We start from the raw sequence: 21,554 nt of genomic DNA on the forward strand, positions 1-21,554 counted from the left end.
CTACCAATGTGTGTAATCTTTCTCTTTGAGTAGACCACTGAGCAGTGATATCAACTAAAGTCAACAATAGGATTTATTAAAACAGCAATAAAAACAGCACAAATGCTTTATTTTCACTAAAGGCAGAAGGTATGAATGAGGCTGTGGTTCAGCTCAGTATTTCATATACCAGTTCATTTTGTACCAGGGTAAAAATGCAACAAACACTTTGATCACAAAACACCAAGCAATGGTCACAGGTATATTGACTCCAGCAGTTATATTTTGTACAGAAAAAAAATAGTTGGGTTAACCTTTAGCCCTGTCATTCAGTACTGCCATTGTCCTTCATAGGCCATAAGCTTTGTAGCGCATTTTCAAGGCCTTGGAACATGTCACTTTTGCTTTTCCTTTTCTTGGCCTGCTTTGGATTAACTGGTTTAGGTGTGACTACAATTTCTGTTACTGGTCAGGTATGTATATCCCCTCTATTTATTTTTTGTTTCTGTGTGGTACAACCACAGTTTTGCACAGACAGCAGTAAAAAGCAGCTACTCTATACCAAATATTTACCACTAACACAGAAACTTTTTAGAGAGAAATACAACAGCCTGGTACCACAGCAAAGGACTGGAGGAGTGGAGACACAGGATGTGGCATGGAAAAGTAGAGGCACAGGATGAGAAACAGGGCAACAGGCTTGGCACCTGAGACCATGGCCATAAACAAATTACCAATGGTCAACCAAAGAAATGCAGACCTGGAGCTGGACAAAACTGGCTTCAGAGATAACAAAGAGAACAAAGAAATGGTATCTAATACCCATAAAAGCAACTATATATAGCAAAATTCAGATGCAATGTGGAACTGCAGACCAATGAAGAAACGAGACAGGTGTAAAGTTGTTTTACCAAACATACTGAAATGACCCCAGGTGGATCCGACAGTAAAGAGAGAGCGAAAGAGAGAAAAGAAAGCAACATGATGAACCTCATACCTCTCCCAGGAAAGGACTCCAGATGCTGACAATTTGCTTTAACACCCACAACTACCAGGATAAAATCAGCAACCTTGGAACCCAGAGGATTAGAAGAGGGGTGAATGTAACACCAGGAAGAGGGATAGAAACTAAGAACTAAAGGTACAACAGTTCTTACTGCATTGTTATTCTTTATTTTTCTGTAATAATTGCATCTGGATTAATCATGATTAGACTTCCAAAAATTCAGTTATGCTAAGAATAAATTCTTTGCCACATAAAACACGCTGCCTTTTTGGCTGTGAACAAGGTTTTGAGTGGAACACTTTGTCTGGACATGCAGTCTTCATATCACAGTAAATAAATCCAGATATAAATGTTGCTTTATTCTAAACAGGTGTTGCCGGTCTTCCCAGAACAAAGGAAAAAAAAATCCATAAACTCCTGTTTTTCCAAATAGTTCAGCAGAAATATGATCACGCATCCATACCTGACTCAGACCAAATTTGAATCATTGGGTGACCCAGCATTAATGATTCTGGAGCCATGGCCAGAAAACTACAGAAGCCAGATCTGTAAAGTGGGAGCATTTGTAATGAGCTAACAAAACTACTAGAAAATCACCTTGAAGGGCTTATGGACTCAAAAACTGTTAACACATTCTCTTCATCAAATATATCAGGGTTTAGAAAGCAATGGCAAAGGATTCACGTAGCAGAGAAGCAAGAAAGAAACAAAAAAAAAGAGCTACCTTGAAGTCACTGGAAAATTACTGAGTGAGAACATTCTCTGGCAAAAGTAACTACAGATGGTAGGAAAGGGAAAAGAAAATACTTGAAAAGTTCCACTGAATTTTTGTTGTTGTCTTTCACTTTTTTTTCTTCAATTATCTCCCAGTTACTGGGGCAATAAAAAAGCAAGATGTTATCTCAGTTAAAAATGAAGATGGGGTAATTACTGTGACAGTGTCTTTCCTGTATTCTCACTTCCCTGGGTTATCCCAGACATCTCTATAAACCAAACCAATCCTTACTGTCACACTCTTCCCTCAAGGTGGAATGGGCTTCCCATTCCATAAAAAGACTTTTTCATGTATTACAACTACACTTGCACATAACACCCATATATCAAGGTGACCTCTGGACTGTTTGCTTCATTTCTTATGAAGCCCTGTTGTTTGTTTTCCTTGACTAAGCTTTCTGGTAACACAGAATATCCTGAACTAGAAGGGACCCACAAGGCTCAAGTCCAGCTCCTGAGTCAACAAAAGCCCTTTGGTGTATGGATCAGGTCTCTTTTTACACTGCTGATGCTCTCAGAACTGAAGAACCAGTAACAGTAAAGCAGGTCATCAGGAAAAGATTAATGAAAAAGATGTGGACAATCGATCTGCTGAACCATTAAAGAGGTATTATGAGCTTTCCAAATGTAGCTCTTGCCTGTACACATGAGGTGTAAAAGAATTAGTAAAGGGAGGGAGATGGTAAAACATCAGAAATAGGTAATAAAATATGTTTGAGACAGGCGTTAACCTATCAGGAGCACAATCATGCAGCAGATAGGAATTGTGTAATTTGACACTGTCAGGTCATCCACAATCTTAAAATTCAGAGTCTGTGATTGCAGCCATGCTGTAAATAGCCTATAGTTATGGGTACAACTTAGCGTTGTCTAGCAAACAGACTGCTAGTCAACATAGCATTACCATCTCTCTTCAGAGAAGGCAGTGCTTGATGGGACCCAAGAGAGTTGTGTTCTAAGCCCAGCTTCACTCCTCGCCAGTGGTCAGATCTTGCCTCATGTCTCCCCTGCAGTTTCTCATCTCACCCTTAGACTTTCTCACACTGTGCCCAATCTCTTAGTAAGGATCCTCAATACTCAACTGTACTTCCAAGAGCTTAGTAAAATTACCCACCAGGCATTATTAAAAATAGAGTAGTCCTGGCTTAGGCACAATTAAATAGCTTGTCCCCATTTCCTCAACACAGAAAGCATCACCATCTGAACAGCAGCTAGAACTACAATACTGCAAATTCCTGTGAGGCTTTTAAACACCACTGTAACCTTAATTACAACACAATGAACAGGTGAGTGTCAATCGTATTTTATATTCTCAAATGGAAAATATGCTTAAACCCAAATATTTTTGTCATAAATAAAAAGCATTTTATTCGGTGGTCAGAACTGGGACCAAGAGTGCAGGTGCCTGACAAAGGAAAACTTTTAAGCTGAAGCTCTCACACTCTGAGACCAGTAGAAATGGTTTCTGCTGAATGCAGAAGCAGAAATGTGCATGGCAAAGATGGCTAGTAAAAATAATTTGTGAATTCTTTAGAGGTAATGATTTTTCTTCACTGCTATAAATTAAAAGCTCTAAAGTAATTTTAACTAAATGTTATTTATTTTCTGCCCCAAATCCTGAGACTATTAAAAAGATTCTCCTCATTTTGCAAATCTATATGCAGGCAGAACTGCTATTCATCTTCACAATACACAATACACCAGAAAAAACCACCCCTCCCTCAGAATGGACTTCAGTTGCAAGTAAGTGTTTGAAATTATCACTCATTTATTAAAATCAATGATAATGAGCCCATCTGGAGTCACTAACTGGTTGTAGGCATAGTGTCAAGTTCCTGAGATGCGAACCCAGTTCATTATCAACACTCAGCCAGCAATGTACTTGTCTTTTAACAGTAACAACTCTTGAGAAATCTTGCTTTGCACTCACAAGAAATCAAATGCAAGAAATGCTCTCAAAGCCCATGAGGAAAATGATAGCTACTCGCATTGCACCGAACACCAGAACTGGCAAAAACCTTCCCTTTCAAACTCTAACTTCAATGACTCATCACAAAACAACTCAATCAGCAAAGCTCATACATCTGGTAGCAATGTGGTGCTACAGCTAAAGCCCTCCTCAGCCAACAACTCACAGACCCAACTCCTTCCAACATCACTCTCACCCATGGGGAAAGAATTCCTTCAACACAGCCTTAAATCAGACCAGGTATTGACAGAGCCCTATTTGAGACAAGGGGGGAGTTCATACCTCATGGAGTTACTGGTTCAACAGACCTCACTGCACGGATATACACCGAGTTTATGTTTTCAGACTTATCCGTGCAAACATAAAGACAAGGAGCATGATTGCTCTCATATGCTTCAGCAAAAGTGCAGTGTATAGGATCCACCATGTCTGCAGACCTCTGTGGATGATAAACACCAGAACAAAGGTGATAACAAGCAACCGAGAAAGCCATATCAAGCATTGCTACAGTCATGCTGGTGGGAAACATCTACCCACTGCCTTATCTTTCCCTAATTTTATACTGATGTTGAAATATCACTGACATCTCCTATAGCAGCTCTTTTACAGTACAATCATCTCCACACTTTTGTACAGCCAATACAAATTTATCTTCAGCAGACCTAACAGAAAGCCTCTTAGATATCTTACTGGACCATTGCTCAGACTGAATTGCGATATGCTTTTTCTGAGGAATACAGAGAGATGTATGCTCACTCAGAAACTACAGAACATAACCACACAGACTGCACGAACAAAATGCCTAATCACTTCTCATGGAAAGTAAATATATGAAATTTGCCACCATCTTTTTCCCTAAAGTCATGTGTTCTGCTCAAGTCATACACAACTCTATCTGGCTTCCCTTTCACAAATGGAAAAGATCATGGTAGAATTTTGTTGGCTGTTCCTTTGAATTCCGGAAGTCAGAGGGTCCATATGCAACCTCAAATAGGCAAAAACAATACAACAAACCCACCCACAAATTCATTTTAAGAGTGGTCTTGGAAGAAGTCTGAATAACCAGCACAGCTGAACTGTGTTTATCATTCACTCACCTAGGATCCTTAGACCATTCTAGACATATAAAAGCAGTTCATTACACTGAGAAAAGCTCACTCTTCTGGACATAACCATACTGCAGCTCATCAAATGTTTGAATCAGTGTTTTACCTCACTCCTTCTTCTGTCTCACGGGTTGTTCCTGGACAGACATTGCAGACACACAAGCACTTCTTGAAAGGTGCTAGTCAAATACCACCACAGCTTTTTATGAGTAATTGGCTCACAGCTTTTTATGAGTAATTGGCTCATGGTCATGTGTCTTCCATAAGAACAGGATGGAAGGGGAATGTCCATCCTAAGTACTGACCTTTGGAAACCACAGAGAGCTGCAGAACCCGGTGCTGTGCCACACAAAGCCAGCACTGGGTGAGACAGCTGAGACTTGAAAAGCAGAACAGCTGTTTCAGCACAACTATGAGGGCAGCTGAGTTAATTAGCTGTGACCTGCTCATCTGAAACTAACTCGGTATTTTCACAGAGAGCTGGCAATTTTTCACCCTGTACAAACAACTACACTGTAAGTCTCATTAGGAGTTTTTCAAATGTTTTTCTAGTTGGGACAGAAAGTAGGTAACATTTGTTTAATTATTCCTACATCTTCCTCAAGGACCACAAGTATTGCACATTACTAGGGTCTACTAAAACATCAAAGCAACTTTCACTGTCAAATGCCCTTATTGCCATATCTCACGTGCTTTATTAAAAGACAAACCTATAATATTCTTCAAGACACTTATTCAAATGTAGACAGCCTTATGTATAAGTAAACTCTATCAAGCATGTCTCCTTGAGGAGCTAGATCTTAAGTACCTCTAGAAACAGTAATACTTCCTATCAGGAGCTAAGAGAATCTAAAGAATGCACTGCTGTATGTATCTTATATCAGCACCTTTCCAAGTCTTCTAAATCTTGCATAAAACAATTCAGTAACTACAACTCAGTAAGGCTTCACATGGCTAGGTAATGGTGATTCTGGGATGAATGAACTTTGAGTCATTATTTGTTTTTTGTTCCTTTTAAATAAAATGAATTATCAAAACTGATGACAGCATCCTCATGATTCATTGTGTTCCTCACATCATCCCCAAAGCTAACTTCTTCTTTTTAAATAAAATCATTTGGTGAAAATGTGTCACAAGTTACAATTTGAAGCTGGTCGTGCTGTTAGATCACAATCACAAAGATTAAAATAAGTATATTTCAATGCATACAAATAATACAATTAGCTTCAGAGAATTATTTTGATGTATAAAATCAAATTGCAATACATCTTCAATGAAAAAAAACCTGATGATAATCAATCTACTGTCCAATTCATAGACAATTATTTATTTGTGCATACGCATCACTAGATTGGCAAGGGACACTGATAATAACCATTCTGAAGGTCACCAGGCATCTCTCATTACAAGACTCTGGCTTTACTTTCTTGCAATTTTGCGCTAACCTTGAACCATTTCAACTAAAAAGTTTCACAGCCTACCCCAACTCAAGATGAGGGTATTTTTATTAATAATTACAGATTAAAAACATTAATCTATTTCAAATATCTGTATTTTGTTTGGAGTACATTAAACCTTCCCAACTGGCTAGCTTTCTTCTATGGGCTCTAGATGTTCAAGCAGAGACTTGAGATTCTGAAAGCTTTTGAGTAAGCTTTTTTTACATCCCAAGGAATCTGTTAGAGTCTGGGCCTTTCCAGGGCTTGGGGGACACATGTTGTGCATGCTCAACAGCAACAGATTTATCATCTCAATTTCTCCACGGTTCCATTTGTGCAGGGCACGCTGCCGAGAGGCTCTACAGGAGCTTCCTTGTAGCCACTGGCTCTTCTGAGCTAAGCTCTCTTTAGTGTCCATAGGCCTCTTACAGTGAATGACCTGCAGATGGGTCCAAGTTGCCTGAACTGATGCAGAGATAAAAACAAGAATATATTGGGTCAGTTAGATAAGGGGGAAAGAAGCCTACAGGTTCTGGCAGGGCACTAGTAGAACTGCACTAGGAAACCAGTACAGAGAGCAGGGAGAAGAATTTGATGAAGAAGGGTGAAATGAGAGTCAGGAGTCATGAAGGACTAAAGAATGAAGAAACCTGAGTGCAAACTGGGTGATGCTTGTCTGAGGAGCAGCTGGGTAATAGCCAAGCATGGGACTTTTGAGATGCTGGCAACAAAATGGCCATCAACATCTTGGGCTCTAAGAATAGAGGCAGAGCCAGGAGATCCAGGGAAGGATTCCACTCTACTCAGCTTTCAGCAGAGCATTTCTGGAATACGACATCCAGGTATCAGCCCCACAGTGCAGGAAAGTCATTAACGAGCTAGAGGGAGTACAGGGAAGCAACACTGGGATAGTGGGTCTGGAGCACCCTGCCTGTGTGGAGAGACTGCTTTAGGGGGAACAAAAAGGCAGCCCCAGTGCCAGTGGAAGATACACAGGAGATGCTGATGGGCTGTCCAGAGAGTTTGTGTGCACTTCATCTTTGTAGGTTTTCAAGACCAAACTGGGTAAAAACCAGAAGTAGCCCGATCTGATCTTAAAGCTGTCTCTGGTATGAACCGAAGCTGGACTCAGGGATGCTGAGATCTCTTCAGCCTGAGCTATCCAGCAATCCTACAAACTGGGCATGGCAAGGGCAGCCGGAACAGGACTGAACAACCTTCAGCAGCCATCAGGATATCCTGCTCCTGGGCTCTACCACAGCATCAGGGCTTCCCACACCACCAGCCCTATAAGTCTCTCAGTGCCTGCCCTTCCTACCCTACTGCAACCTTCTCCATCAAACACAAGGCCCAAGCAGGATGTGCTTTCAGTCACTACATTCAAATTTCGTTGTTAGCTCACAGACACTGGGAAGAACACAAAAGTCTCCTTTTGGCTTCTGTGGCTTAAGGACCTTAAATATTACCCACATGGCATTACAAGCCATTCAGACCGCAAAGTCAGGCTCTCAGAAAAAAACATGATGGCAAAACCACAGAGGCTCAACATGCCACAGGAAATTTGCTCCTGAAGAGGGCAAAGCCTGACGTGGGCACGGCAGTGTGCTGAAAGGCAGCTCCAAGCAGGTGCCGCGCCTGCCCTTCCAGCACCGCTCACCTGTGCTGCCCTTCTCCCAAATCCCTCCCCCGCAGGTACCAAGGGCAGGGGCACTGCTCTGCCTATGCAGGGATTTACCGAGAGCCTGGTGTAGGTTGCATCTCGTGCTCTGCTTAAAGGCCTGAAAGAGAGAGCGGCTATGCCGCAGCCAAGCAGAGCCCACGCCTGCCTTCCCGCCCCACGGCCACCCCCAGCGCAGGTACACCCCAGCAGGAGAGACCCGATCCCGGGGTAACGCAGGAGCCTCCTGCCCACGGAGGAAGCAAACAGCACCAGCTCCATCCCTTCGGTTCCCTTTCCCCTGGCGGCCCCTCCCCGCTCCCTCCCTCTGCCCCCACGCCCCGCAGTGGTCCCCGGCCGCCGAGCCCCGCGGGCGGGGGCGATGGCTCTGCGGCGGGCGGTACCTGGACAGGGAGTCACCGCTGGGCGGCCGCGCCGCCGCCGCCCGCCCGGCGCCCAGGCTCTCGCAGCTGGAGCTCCCCTCCATGCCGGGCGGCCCCGCGGCGGGCGGTGTCCCCGCGTCCCTCAGCCCCGCGGCCGGCGCCCGGCGGGGCGGGAAGCGGCCATGCTGGCCCGGCGTGCCGCGCGGGGGGCGGGCCGAGGCGGGGCGCTGAGGGGGCCGAGCCGCCGCGGGCTGCGGGGCAGCGCCGCTGCCGCCCGCCGGGCCGGCCCTCAGGTGGGCGCGGGGGTTGCATCCGGGGGTGCGGAGTGGGCCGCGTCCCCCCCTTTGTGTCCTCTTGAGAGCCGAGGGAAGGTGGCAGCTCCCGGGTTCCATCCCCGGGCACCCCCGGGTTCCTAAGGGCAAAGAAGTGGCCTGTCTCAAGCATCCCTCTTGAAGTCAGCTCATCTGCGTTAGACTTTCCAGTTGGGTTGTGTCCCCCCATTTAGAACAGTTGTGCTCCTCACATTTATAATTGCCCCTATCTGCTCGAGAATCCTCACTGAGTCTACACCTCGAGTGGGTGGAGCAGGGCTGTGGAAGGTGGCAGGTCACAATCACACGAGTCACGGCTGCAGGGCGCTGGCACGGAGCCTCTGTGAAGTTACCCGACGGAAAGCTCGAATGCATCCATGGCGATGTGTGTCCGGAAGACTGCAGGCACAGTTCGGTGTCAAGTGTTGTGCAGGAAAAGCCATGCTGCACCCAGTTCCTTGAAGCAGTCGAAGAGCGAGAGAAAAGCTCTTGGCATTGCTTACAAAGACCGAGGAACTGCATGTTAAGCCTCCCATATCAAGGGTGCAGATGTCTTTCAAATGTTTAACTGTTTTGGCAAGAATCTCATGAGGCAAAAAGAATGAACCACTGGGGATGTGTTAGGAGGTTGGTGGGTTTCCAGAAAGGCCTGCTTGTTGGTAAAGAGCATCTTATGTCAGGAACATCCATCCAGATGGACCTTCCTGTCTAAATACTACCTCAAAATAGGATAAACTCTGTGTCTTCAAAACATTTGTATACTGTATGGCTGTAGAAACATCATCCTGAAACATCATCCCTCTTCATGCTCCAAAGAGCAAATTAGTTAGTGTGTTTCTCTCTGTTGTTTCCCATTTTGTTCCTGTTGTCAGAAGTCATGCAGGATGCTGAAGCAGGTTCATAGCATCCCCACCTGAGACTGCCTGATCCAGCTGTAAAACTGCCTCTGTTGCTCTTTACTTTAGTCTCTATCAGCTGCTGTTGAGCAAGGTTGATGTGGGATGTTTTGAAGCTGGCTTAAACTTGAAAATGCAGTTTATTTGAGGCAGGGTTTATTTTTGTATTTTTCATTTGATCTTCTGAGCAAAAACTTACCAAATTGGCAAATGAGTTTTGGGGGAGGGAAGGTTTCAGCCTAGAAAATTGAGCTTGTGGAGGCTTTTCTAAAATGAAAACTCTGTTTTATGGTTAAAAGTGAGATCCTTGTTCAAAAATAAGCTAATTGCTAGTGGTTTATTGAAGCGTTAAAATCCAAACAAAATGCCTCGCCATCATTACATGAAAAATGCCTTGACATCATTACAATGAAAAATCCTGTGCTGATTTTGTACCAGCTACAAAATTATTTGAAATGTTCACCTTTTTTCCTCCCCTCTGGTTAGGGGCAATGAACGTTTTAGAAGCACCATTTATTAATAATAACCGAGGTATGAATGACATACTGTCTCTCTGCCTCCTCTGTTTAGCTTTCCATCCACACCTGTGTCGCGCGAGCAGATGGTGTCCTCTGTGGCACATGCGGGCAGGGGGTGCTGTGGCAGCAGTCCTTCAGCATCTTTGCTAAGCAGTCAGGCAGTTCCTGGTGCCTTTTCCCACTGGTCTGCTCTCTTCCCAGCCCTTCCGGGGATGGAGTTCCTGGCGGTAGTAACCCTTGGGAGAGGTCAGCGCTGTAGAACGAGCACAAAGCAGTGCATGTCTCCCTTTCAAATCTTATCAAATAGCCTGGTGGTGAGTTGGTACTACCTCTATTCCCTCTGCTAAGCTTAGTTTGATAGAGGTGCAATTGTTTAAAAAAAGTCAAGTAGGAATAAAAACAATATATAAACCTCCATTGCTATGTGAAAATATTAGAATGCCTTCCTTTCTTCGTAATTTGGTATTGATGTGGCATCTCTAAGTAGTTTATTGATGAAGTGCTCTATTTGCTTTTCACTGCCCTGTTTTGTTCTTGGCCTTATCCCCAGGGCCTGTGAAACCCTTTAGAAATTCCCACTGGTGCTTTGTAAATGAGAACAAAGCTAATCACCTCCTGCATCTCTCCTGCTGCTGAAAGAAACTAGCAGTCTGCTCAGTGAGTCTTTCTGCTCAACAATACCACATTTTCAAAGTCAGTCAGAATTTTCTCTCTGTGAAATGTGTTTCCTCAGGGCTCTTAAATGTGATGGAGAATTAAATAAAGGCCTGACATAACCAAAACCAATTAAGGACAATTCACAAGACTGTTGTATAACTGATGCAAAATACGTGTCTTTCAGTCTGTTAACCTACTTTTGCTTGCCACATCCCCTACCATTATCTTACAAGTATCATCATTTGGATTGGTTGGTTTTTTTTTTTTTTTCTTTTTTTTTTTTTTAAATCAGGGAATGTTCTGTCATTTTGTGATTTCAATACAGGAAACAGTAAAATAAAATTAACATAATGGATAAGTAATAGAATTATCTGTGTTCATCTTTAATGCCATGTGGCTGACATAGCTGAGTGATATCTGAAAGAGAGAATGACAAGGAACTTCCTTGAATCAAAGGTGTAAAAGATTAATTCCAAGTAAAAGACAAGCAGACATCCTCCAATACTTCCTGAAATTGTATGTGGTTGTAGCATATACAAAGTGAAAAATACATAGCCTCAGGCTTTCTAAGGTGTTTAGAGGCTGTCAAAGCTGTGGTGAACACAGCACAAAGAGGATAATATTATGTACATGTAAAACATGATTAAGTGAGGGGAAGTAAGACTTTTGCTTCAGTCCTTCTGGGTGAAAGTGAGATTCTATTTTGTATCCGTTGTATTTAAACTATGTGTCTGTTGAATTAAGGGCTTTCTAGCTCTGTATGTGTGTGTGGTCCATACATCTGCTATATCAATGTGCCAGATGTTATGAATCCAGATGTTTTCATTCCTGGATTAGCTCCTCAGCTTTGCTCCTGCATAGCCAAACACAAGTCTCTTGTGTCTCACGCTTTGAGTATGGGGCTCACCAAAGTTAGGGACAGTCACACACCCTGGTCATCCTGGCACCAGCTTTTGCAAGGGTCTCGTGAGGATGTTTGGCCATGGTCTGTGACTGCTTGACTAAATGTCCCCAGAGCAGAGGAGGAATCATGTTTCTACAGTGGTCAAATGGTAGACCATGAAGCAGGATCGTGTACTCAAATGGTCCACTCTGAGAAAGCTTGCTCCCATGCTGCAGTCTTTGTCATAACCTATCCTTACATGGTGCAGCTCATCAGACATTCCCCCTCCCTCCCCCTCTTCCCATCACAGAGCTCATCCCATGGTTGAAAGGCCTATGAACAATAAGGGAGTCAGAGCCCTAATCCCTTTTGAAAATGATCACCTTTTGCTCCAATCCCAACATTAAAATCTTATCCATCCTAAAACTAGCTCTCTTTGCTGCAGCTCTATGGATCTCCCATATTTTTGCCACTATACTCATATATTCCTGTGCCCTCTTAGACAGCACGTTAAATGGTTCATGGCAAAGGCAGCTTCACACACTGTGTCTTCTCTAGTCTAGTCCCCATCAATGAGTCCAAAAAATTTGCAGCATGACTCAGTCCCATAATTGTTTTGAAAACCACACAGCCAGAGACACCCTTGTCTCTCCTTTGATTCACTAAAATGGTTCTGAGATTTATTACATTTTCTTGTCTTCTTGATCTACAGCTTCAGGGCAGTGGGCAGGCGATAAAAGATTCTCAGTGCCTTGGGAAGGGTGGATTGTCACTGGTGAGATCCCACTGTGATGTATGATCATCAAATCACACTGGAGGTGGCATGTGTTCCTTTTGTCAAGCCCCATCAGCTGATAAAGTATGAGGTCAGAAACAGCAACAGCACAGACGGAGAGGTTGATGAAGAACAACTCACTGTGGCTGTGATTTGGAGCTAGAGCTGCTTGTGGTTGCAAGAACATCTGTTACAAGATGGTCATAGGGTACATGCACAGATTTGGTCCTGCTGATGCATAATGCCTGTGCTGTTGAAGTTGGAAACTAGTCAAAACAAAGAGAGGGACTTAGGACTTACAGCTACACTGAAATTGTCATTGTGCCTCCAAAGTTACTATACTTCTGGTTAATGTGATCACAGTGGTTACCTCAGCTCACCCACAGTCTGGTTCTGTACTGGCTATGATGGCACCCTGACAGTGCTTTTGCTTTGCATCCCCTCTGTGTTTGACAGAAACAGAAGGTAATGATCATGACCCTTTAACACTTTTTTTTGGTCGCTTTTTTTTTTTAATGCAGTTATGCACGTATTGATACAAAGTGCTACAGACGTGGGGCTCTGGACTCAACCTGGACCTAATCCTGTACACTATAGCTTGTTACCTGTTTATGAAGCACTTTTGATGGGCATACTGTTTTGTTCTTCCTGCTACTCTGTCTGTATACTGCTTTCTTGTCCTCACTCCCAACACCAGCTCATGGCTGCCCACAGAACAGCCAGGCATTAAATATGCCACAGGCTAATCAGGTTCCATCCATGTGTGCTCAGCGTGCACAGTCCGCTGGAGTCACCATGCAATTCACCTGGCTTTTAATTGCCTGATGCTTTTAATTCTCAATGGCCTGTGCATTATTGAAGTGCTCCGTAGCCTGTGTTTGCTTACAGCTATGTGATGGTACCAGCACAGTCCAAGGCACGGACTGTAGTGCTGAGCAGACAGGGAGCCTGAGGGCTGTGGGCACCTGGAGAGCTGCAGGCCTTGGGCTCTAGGGGCAGGACTTCCACTGCATGCTGCAGAACACACAGATCAATTTTTTGTGCCAATTCAAATAAAGCATCTTTTCTCCTGAAGGACTAAATACATCACAGCAGCTGTCTGGCTGTTTGGGCTGTTGTACTCCAGCAGCTCCTTGGCATCTGTGTAATGGTCTTCAATCTGGCAAACATGAAGTAAGAAAGAATTACTCACAGGAGTTAAACTTGAAAATTATGATGCTTGTTAAACCACTACTGCTGGAAATAAATGCATTTCCAGAAGTTGTAGGGTGATCAGGCAGGAAGGAATTATGTGGGGGTAAGAATTGGTTTGGTACTGTCAGACATTAGGAAGGTGTCTGAAGTCTCAGCACTTGCAGTCTCTGAGATGGGAAAAGGTGTTCATATGGAGGAGAAAAATCTCTGTACCTCTTAGATCTCAAATTTGTGTTTTAGAGTCCTGATTTATACACCAATTTTCAAGAAAACATTCATTTAGAATTTAGCAATTTTATGTCTACATTGTCTGAAATACTACTGTCTATATTGCCGATGTGCACACAGACTCCTTAAAGTGAGATTTTAATCTGCAGCTGCTATGTTTAATAGCTACAATTAGGGAAATGGTTAAGAACACTTGATTTTATTGCATTTATACTTCCTTTTCTGTTAAGGAAGATGCACATTTGTGGTAGTGTTTTAATGAAACACAATAATGTTGATGGTAAGATCTAGAGATGACATTAAAATGAGAAGGACACTTCTAGAATATAAAACACAGTAGAAATTAATTCATTTTGGTTTTCCTTTTATTTACCTTGATGGCTCAAATTTCCATGTGGAAGGCTCATACTTTCTTTTAAAAGCAATAAGGTGTTATACTCTAGTGATGAAAGGGCTGGGGAGTTGCAAGCTTAACAGTGACTGCAATAAAAATGAAGTATCTGAGAGTGTTTGATTGTCTGCTCTGTGTAAGTTACCTGTCTCCAGTGAGTGAGCTGTAGAAAATGTTCAGGAAGCTACTGAAGACACATTTAGCCTACGGATGCAATGAGGGAAGAAGCTTATTGCCATTTCCAATGGAACTAAAATCTGGAAAAGGCAGATCACAGGGCTTTAATGGGGCTGGAGGAGAACCAAGCTGGGTATTGCAGGGATTAGGCAAGACTGCTCCGGAAGGAACTGGTTCTGGTGTGAGCAGAAGACAATATGCTCCACCTGGCTCCATGGCCGGCGTCCCCCTGACCACTTTTTATTTCAGCAATGTGGATCTACCCATGGAGTTGTTTCTCATTGACTCCAGAACCATTACACGCCCACTATGAGGATAGTGGGCAATGTTTCTCAGGGCACCAGACAGCTGGAAAGGAGAGTGTGCACTTCTCCCAAGAAGGTGGTAGTGGGTGGCTAGTCAGGGAAGTGCACAACTGCAGGAGCCTGCAGTGTCCTACAAGTGGTCTCAGTCTCTAATTGTGACATGAGCTGAAAGCACTAGTTGCTGTTCTTGTTCTCCTAGGCATGAAAAGCACTGCCCTCCTCTTGAAGCTGGCTTTAGACCATGAAAGGAGCAGACAGCTTTTATCCATTCTGCCACTTGTTTGATTGATGAAAACATCAATCTGTGTTGTATTCATCAAAGTAATGCATGAAAGAAATATTCAGGATGCAATGCCACGTGTACCAAAAGTTAGGAAATGCCTGGTTCTCAAATTTCCCTATATAACCTAAAGGGATCCCACTCACACATCCCATCTCAGTGCTGGATGCAGGGAAAGCAAATATGCCACTTCTGGTCATAGTTCAGCATTTGGTTATCAACTGCTTTTACCTTGTACTGAATTATAAGCTCCTGCAGTTTTTGAAGGCCAAAATTAAGCATTAATTATCTTACATGAATGTAATAAGTTACCTTGCTGTTATCTGCAGTGAGTCACCTCTGAACCTTCAGTACGGTAACTCAGAGACTTTGATGATCTTAATACCCTCATTCTGCTTGTGCACATATGTATGATCGGGGTCTGGGATGTTTGAAAAGGATTGCTATCTCATGTGTTTGGCTCAAAAGATAAGGAGAAGGAGCACAATCCAGTATCCTCTTTCCTGCCCTTGAAGGACAGGGGCCTCAGGTCCCTGCAGTTTGGAAATTAAGAGGGACATACACTGCTGGTGGTGAGTGTATGAAGGAAATTGCTAGCCCTCATTTCTTAGCTGGGGAATTTTTGACCCTGACAAGGAAGGAGAAGGGTGAGAAGTGAGTTTTAGTGCTGGATATGTTGGCACTGCTGTGGAGGAAGAACAAAGAAGCCTAAGGCAATTCTTCTTTTTTTTTGCCCTGCTCAAGGATGTCATGGGGGCCCCAGGGTGGTGTGACAGGGTGGTGACATGATGCCCAGTCCTCCACCATCTCCCAGCTGTAACTGCTCTGGCAGCTCGGCTGTGTCTCTGCGCAATATCTGCTGCTGCTCTGCCAACAGGTTCAGCCCATCCTCAGCATGCTGACAGACAAGCTCAGGTGGTTCGGGAGCAGAGACAGTTTGGAGGCTGATGCTTTGGCTGGGATATGTTTGCTTTGGCCAGCTCTGCTACAAAAGCAACTGCAGAGAGCAGAGGTGTTTTGTGGTGTTGGCAGTGCCTGAAGTCAGCAGGAATTCAGAATGAGCCCTGACTTGAACCATCAGCAGATGCCTCATAGCTCCCTCAATGCTTCAGTCATTCTGGAGTGTTGCCAACATGCTTTCCAACTTAAAGAAACTGAGAAGTGAAATAACAGAGGTTTAACATTCAATGTCTCAACCAAAGCAGAGAGGAATTTCCAAGTCAAAGATACTTTTTTACCCCAAAGGCATTCCCTGTGCAGCGTATGAATATGTGCTTCCAAAAAAATGGAGGTCTGATCCCTTCACAGAAAAGGATCACAAGGGTCCATTGCAAAGGCAAGGGTTAAGTAACCCTAAAGTAGGATGGACCAGTGTCCCCAGTAAGAGATGTTAATTCACTTTTAAAAAGGAAAAGATGGAGAGAAATGTCCTTGTTCTGCTCCAGCATTCTTTATGGACACGGTATAAGGCCTTTGGCTGTATGAACATGGTGCTCAATAACCTGAATATCTGTTATCTGAGTGCACATTGTAAAAGTACTTGTACAATGTTCTAGGGAGCACATTCCCACTCTCATTAAACATAACACAAACCCGAATGAATACATTTCAAATTTATACTATGATGACAGTGAAGATGAATAAAGTTACCTTCTTCACTGTGAGGCCTCTGAAGTCACAAATAATGCAGCTGTTTTAGGTGATGGTCAGCCTAGGAAGTCAGGGCTGTGTTTGCTCAGAATGAGATTTGGTGTTACAAAGAATTTTCCTTTATTCTCTAAGGATGATATAAATTGCTACTAGTCCCAATTAACTGTTTCAGTGATGACATCTTTCAGAGAAATAGGCTAGAACAGGAGAGAAGAAATATATAATGAGTGAGGTTTTTGCCTTTGCTCTGCCTTTTCTATAATGAATCAAATAAGAATGAGTAGTGAAGAAGAATAATCCATAAAACTCCCAAATGCAGTTAAGAGATGTTCCCTCATGCAGAAAACAGCCATCGGTCTGCCTTCTAAAGATACTTCCAGAAGCACTGGACCTGGAATTTTGAGAGGATGATGCTGGAGACAGAAGGGCCTGGAGTCAGAGTGCAGCCACAGCCTCAGTGCGGAGCAGAGTGGCTGCCCTGGGCAGAGCTCTGGTGCCTGAGGGCAGGTACTGCAGGCTGTGAGGCACAGCTTAGCTGGTGTCCCCAAAGCTGGCTAAGCTGTGCAGAATAGTTTGGTATCAGGGGCATGCCAAGGTATCTTAAAACCCCTTTAGCCCTATTTGTGGAGCTGCAAATTTCTCAGTTCAGTAAAAAATCTGATTTAATGTCATAACCTCTCTGAGAAAGACTCTCCATTTCTCCCCTTGCCAGCTAAGGCACTGAATTTACTTGAATCCTTAATTAAGCTTTCCCCCAGAAAGCACCTGCTGGCTGAGAATCCCTGCAAAGGTATTTCTCTTTCAGACTTGCCTTTTCCTAAAAGGTTATAGAGAAAGTTCCCAGAAACTTGAGAGCTTTGATTATTGGTACAAGGTAGATTTAACAGCAGCAGATGAACTGGTGACCACCCCTGGCTGCTCAAGAGAAACTGCTTTGAGGAGAGGCCATGGCAAGCACCTCTCTGCCCTTGGCCAGTTAACCCACAGCCCAGTGCAGAGGGGTGAATTGAAACCACCAGCCAGGGTGCTTGCCTTCTGTTTCCCAGGAATCCTGTGCCAGCTCTTCTGTCCATGTTAGGGATTGTTCACCAGTGTTTGAAATTGTGAACTTCATATCACTATTTTATACTGCAGAATAGCATGCTCTTCACCTATCCAATAAGAATCATCCAGCATCTTTGTGTATAAATCTGTTAGGTCATGCCTGCATTTCCCTGCTATTGTTTTAGGAGTCTCCTTCCGGTACTTAAAGACGGGAAATATCTTCTTTAATATCTATCATCTTCCAGCTTTGGAGCTGTGCTGAGCAACAAAGACAGACAAACATTTAATTCTCCCCTAATCCTTTAAATACCTCTACAAGCACATGGCGTTCACACGCTGTTAAGCCCCTCTCCTCCAGCAGCATACATCTTCTTTTAACTCTGCCTCTAAAGCCTGCAGCTTCAACTGGGGTGGAACAGGAGCCTGTGGTACCCCGTCATCCTGTGGTGGCTGTCTTTCTGGGTGGTATAGAGAGGGATGGTTTTCCATAATAAAGCAAAAATCTGGATTGAATTGCAGATACCTAATCCTCTCACAAGGTACTCCTGTTTAGTTTTGTGAAGTGAACAAAGACATCAACTTAGACATGCTCCAGGCTGGATTCGGGTATCTCTGAGAGCTTCTGATCATTCCTGTGATTAGCCAGCCTGATCTGGTAACTTTAACACAAAAGTGCAAGCACAGGATCAAAATTTTTTTCTTGAGGAAAGGGAGCTGAAATAGAAAATTTCTTTAACTTTGCTCCTCAGGAAAACATTTAAAGGAGCAGACATGACAGCTTGGACAAACCTATCTCTCTCAAGCCTCCTGCTGTTTTTTTATGGGGTGAAAGCAGAGTGGGATTTGAATAGTTGCCTTACAGGATGGGAAGTCGGCTGGGATGCATTGCTGTTCATATGAATTGGTAAGTATTCACTGACTTAAGCCCCACAAACCATTTCCCCCCTCCCCCCTTTCCTTCCTCAACATGAAAACTTTTCACTTCTTTTCAATATTTTTGTTGCCTTTCTGTGAGGACCCACAAAGACATTTAATGTGTTCTGCTGGCTGAAGAGAGAGAACCACACCAGTATAATTTCTGACGGTTGCCCAAAGCAGGTCCTGAGGACCTTCAGACCCCATACCCGCCTCAAACAGTCCATCCTCATCCTTCCTGTTACAAAATTCCGCCTGGCATCTAAACTGAAGCCATGATTTCTTGGCCTGTTAGAGATCATTATGGAAAATACCCAATTTTTTTTTATCCTGGAGCAGTGCATTCAAAGACTCTCTTTCCGCTTCCCACTCAAATCTCCTCTCCTTCAGGCTAAAGAACCTTCTAGATTTCTGTTCATTTGCGTTGCTTATTTCTGCCTGGACATCATATTCCCAGGGTGGCACTATTCTACAAGCTAAAAGCTGAGGGCCAGACATCATCATTTCGATCAATGTAGGCATGGGAGCTGGGTTTTGGGCTTCTTATCGAAAATCTTGCCTTTTATCAAAGGCTGTAATAGCCTGGTGAAAGCATTCTCGGATGAAAGCTTAGATAATTTAATAAAAAGTAGCACTTCTGGAGCTAATCTATCATCCAAGTGCACAGCTACACTGTGCTGCGGAGTTGGTGGCCATTGGGAAATTTTTCTTTATTGCACACTCTTACTTGCTGAAAGCTAAAACCGATCTAATAGCAGGAGGCTTTGGAGGCACAGTAAAGTGTATAAAAAAGACTCAATTCTAAATTTTTTGTAAAAGAAAACCAAAAGGGGAAGCCAAAATAGGCCACTACTGAGGGTTAAAAAGACAGATGTAACAAAAGAATATTTCTGAGGTTTTGTGCTGTTTTGTGCACTTGAGTCACTTATGAAAAGACTATATTCAATGTTGAGAAACTAATGAAATGTTCTTCATGAAGGGTTTTAATTACATTTTTTAATGGTTTATTTCTTTAAACAGCACTATCTTGTTATCTGTTGAAAGCTTCTCTTTGTAACCTTCTAAAGCACTCCGTATATTTTCTGTGAGAAGATTTTAAACTCCCCAGTATAAACAGATGGTCTGTTGGTATTTGTATGTCAGAAGCTAGCAGTTTATATGGTAAAACACACTAGATTAAGTCTTTGGCATTGGAGGGAAAGTTAATGAATAAGATTATCATGTGATGGCTTTACTCTGGTAAGATCCACACAATTAATCAAGACCAGTGTGGCTATAAAAACCTAAAGATGCCATGTAACTATGGACAAACTCTTTGGTTAGTGGATTTGTTACTGAAATGAAGGGAAAAGTTGGCTTTCAGGGTGTGTTATGCACAAAATCCTGATTTTAGCTGTACTAATGCAGTTAACTTGTGGCTCATGTGTAAATGGGGACACCACATAACCCTGCAGCTCTCATCAGCCTTTTGAAAACACACGTGGGGTGCCTGCCTCTGCTGTACACATCCTGTGAGCCTGATTATCCAACAGGCCAAGGCTAACATGTTCACACTAAGGAAATCAGTGGGAGTACAACGGGTTTCTTTACACCAATTTTAAATTTAAAATTAAATTGCTGTAGAGTTAGGTTATTCATAGAGTACTATGAATAACATTATGCTAGCTAGAAGTCTTGCTGAAGGACAAGTAACATGGAAAAAAAGCACAATCATTAAGAGGAGAAGAAACTCAATAAAGGAATAAACTTTCATTAACAAAGCTGTTGTGTAGATTCACAAAGGGTTATATTGCCCAACACACGTATTTTTAGACATTCTTCAGTATTTACCTTAAAGACATTGCTAAATTTGAGGAATCAAGTAATATGTCAGGTGTGTTCTTACACATTTCTCTTTTTAAAAACTGAACTTTGGGAAAACTCATCAGCTTCCTTCTCAAATAAATTTGAAGAGATGCAGCCAAATTACAGAATTCCCCATACACTTTTCTTTGAAAAAGTTAGATGTCTTTCACTGATGGAAATTTCATTGGTATACAAATTATATATTAACCTTACTGTTATGTGTGCCCACTTGTTCATGAAATCAGCTTATGGAACTAACCCTATAGGCCACATCTACAAGAAGGAGCTTCCCATATCAGATCCTTAAACAATACCACAATAATTTCTAATAAATATTTCTCAGCAGCTAGTACTCTAGATCTCCTCAGAAACTAATTAAATTAAAAAAAAAAAAAATTGTAGGCCTCTAGATTGGAACGTCCCTGTTGTACTTATAGGCCAGGTAAGCACAAAAGGTGATTTGAATACATTCTCTGGTTTTATTTTCACCATGACACTCCAATATAGTGGTACCAAGGACAAGCCCTGACATTTGACCTTCACAACAACCAGGAACTTTACCTTTCATCTCAAATTGATTTTGAGGGTTAGGTTTTGCCATCAGATCTGTTAACTTCAACAGGAGTGCATGGATGCACCTATACTCAGCATTTCACCCAAACACTGAACAGCACCACAGGGTTTTCCTCATGTTCCTGGACAAGAAGGATAAAACAAAGCACCTGTGTCCTGTCAAATAAGGCAGACCAGTCAACCAGAGTGAAAACATGTCGGGCAGCCCTCCAAAATAAGATTGAGCATCTTTGTTGTCTGAAGCCACATACAGGAATGCAGGACAAGTCTGGGGAGGGCGAGCTACTTGCCAGGCATGTGGCAGCGCAGCCAAGCGGGGCTTTATCCCTGCTGCTCTGGGAGGCTCAGGCTGCCCCTGCCACTGCTTGTCCTGAGGATGCTGGAGCAGCTCATCCAGCCTTTGTACCCAGGCACACAGCACACCAGCAACACAGAGATCCACACGTGTCCACCCACAAGGGCTGTCGCTTGCTGGGTGCTCATTCTTCAGCACACAGGAGGCTGGGTCGTTACAGGAAGAACAATCGTCTAAGTTTCAGCTCTTTTAAAGAAGCTTCTTGTAATGAAAATGCCAGTTTGCCAAATGAGACTTCATGTTG

The 21,554-nt window shown here is 43.2% G+C and overlaps 1 protein-coding gene across 2 annotated transcripts in view; it reads right to left on the reverse strand.

Moving 5' to 3' along the window:
* The window catches only part of MTMR2 (myotubularin related protein 2), a 62,880-nt gene extending 54,425 nt beyond the window's left edge, over nucleotides 1-8,455 (reverse strand). For both annotated transcript variants that reach the window (XM_053934922.1, XM_053934926.1), the window contains exon 1: nucleotides 8,335-8,455. In XM_053934922.1, the coding sequence (XP_053790897.1) occupies nucleotides 8,335-8,417 (83 nt within the window). In that variant the 5' untranslated portion in view covers nucleotides 8,418-8,455. The remainder of the gene's footprint in view (nucleotides 1-8,334) is intronic.
* Nucleotides 8,456-21,554: the final 13,099 nt, after the last annotated feature.

Source organism: Vidua chalybeata, chromosome 2 (genome assembly GCF_026979565.1).
Source record: "Vidua chalybeata isolate OUT-0048 chromosome 2, bVidCha1 merged haplotype, whole genome shotgun sequence".
Classification (NCBI taxonomy): Eukaryota; Metazoa; Chordata; class Aves; order Passeriformes; family Viduidae; genus Vidua; species Vidua chalybeata.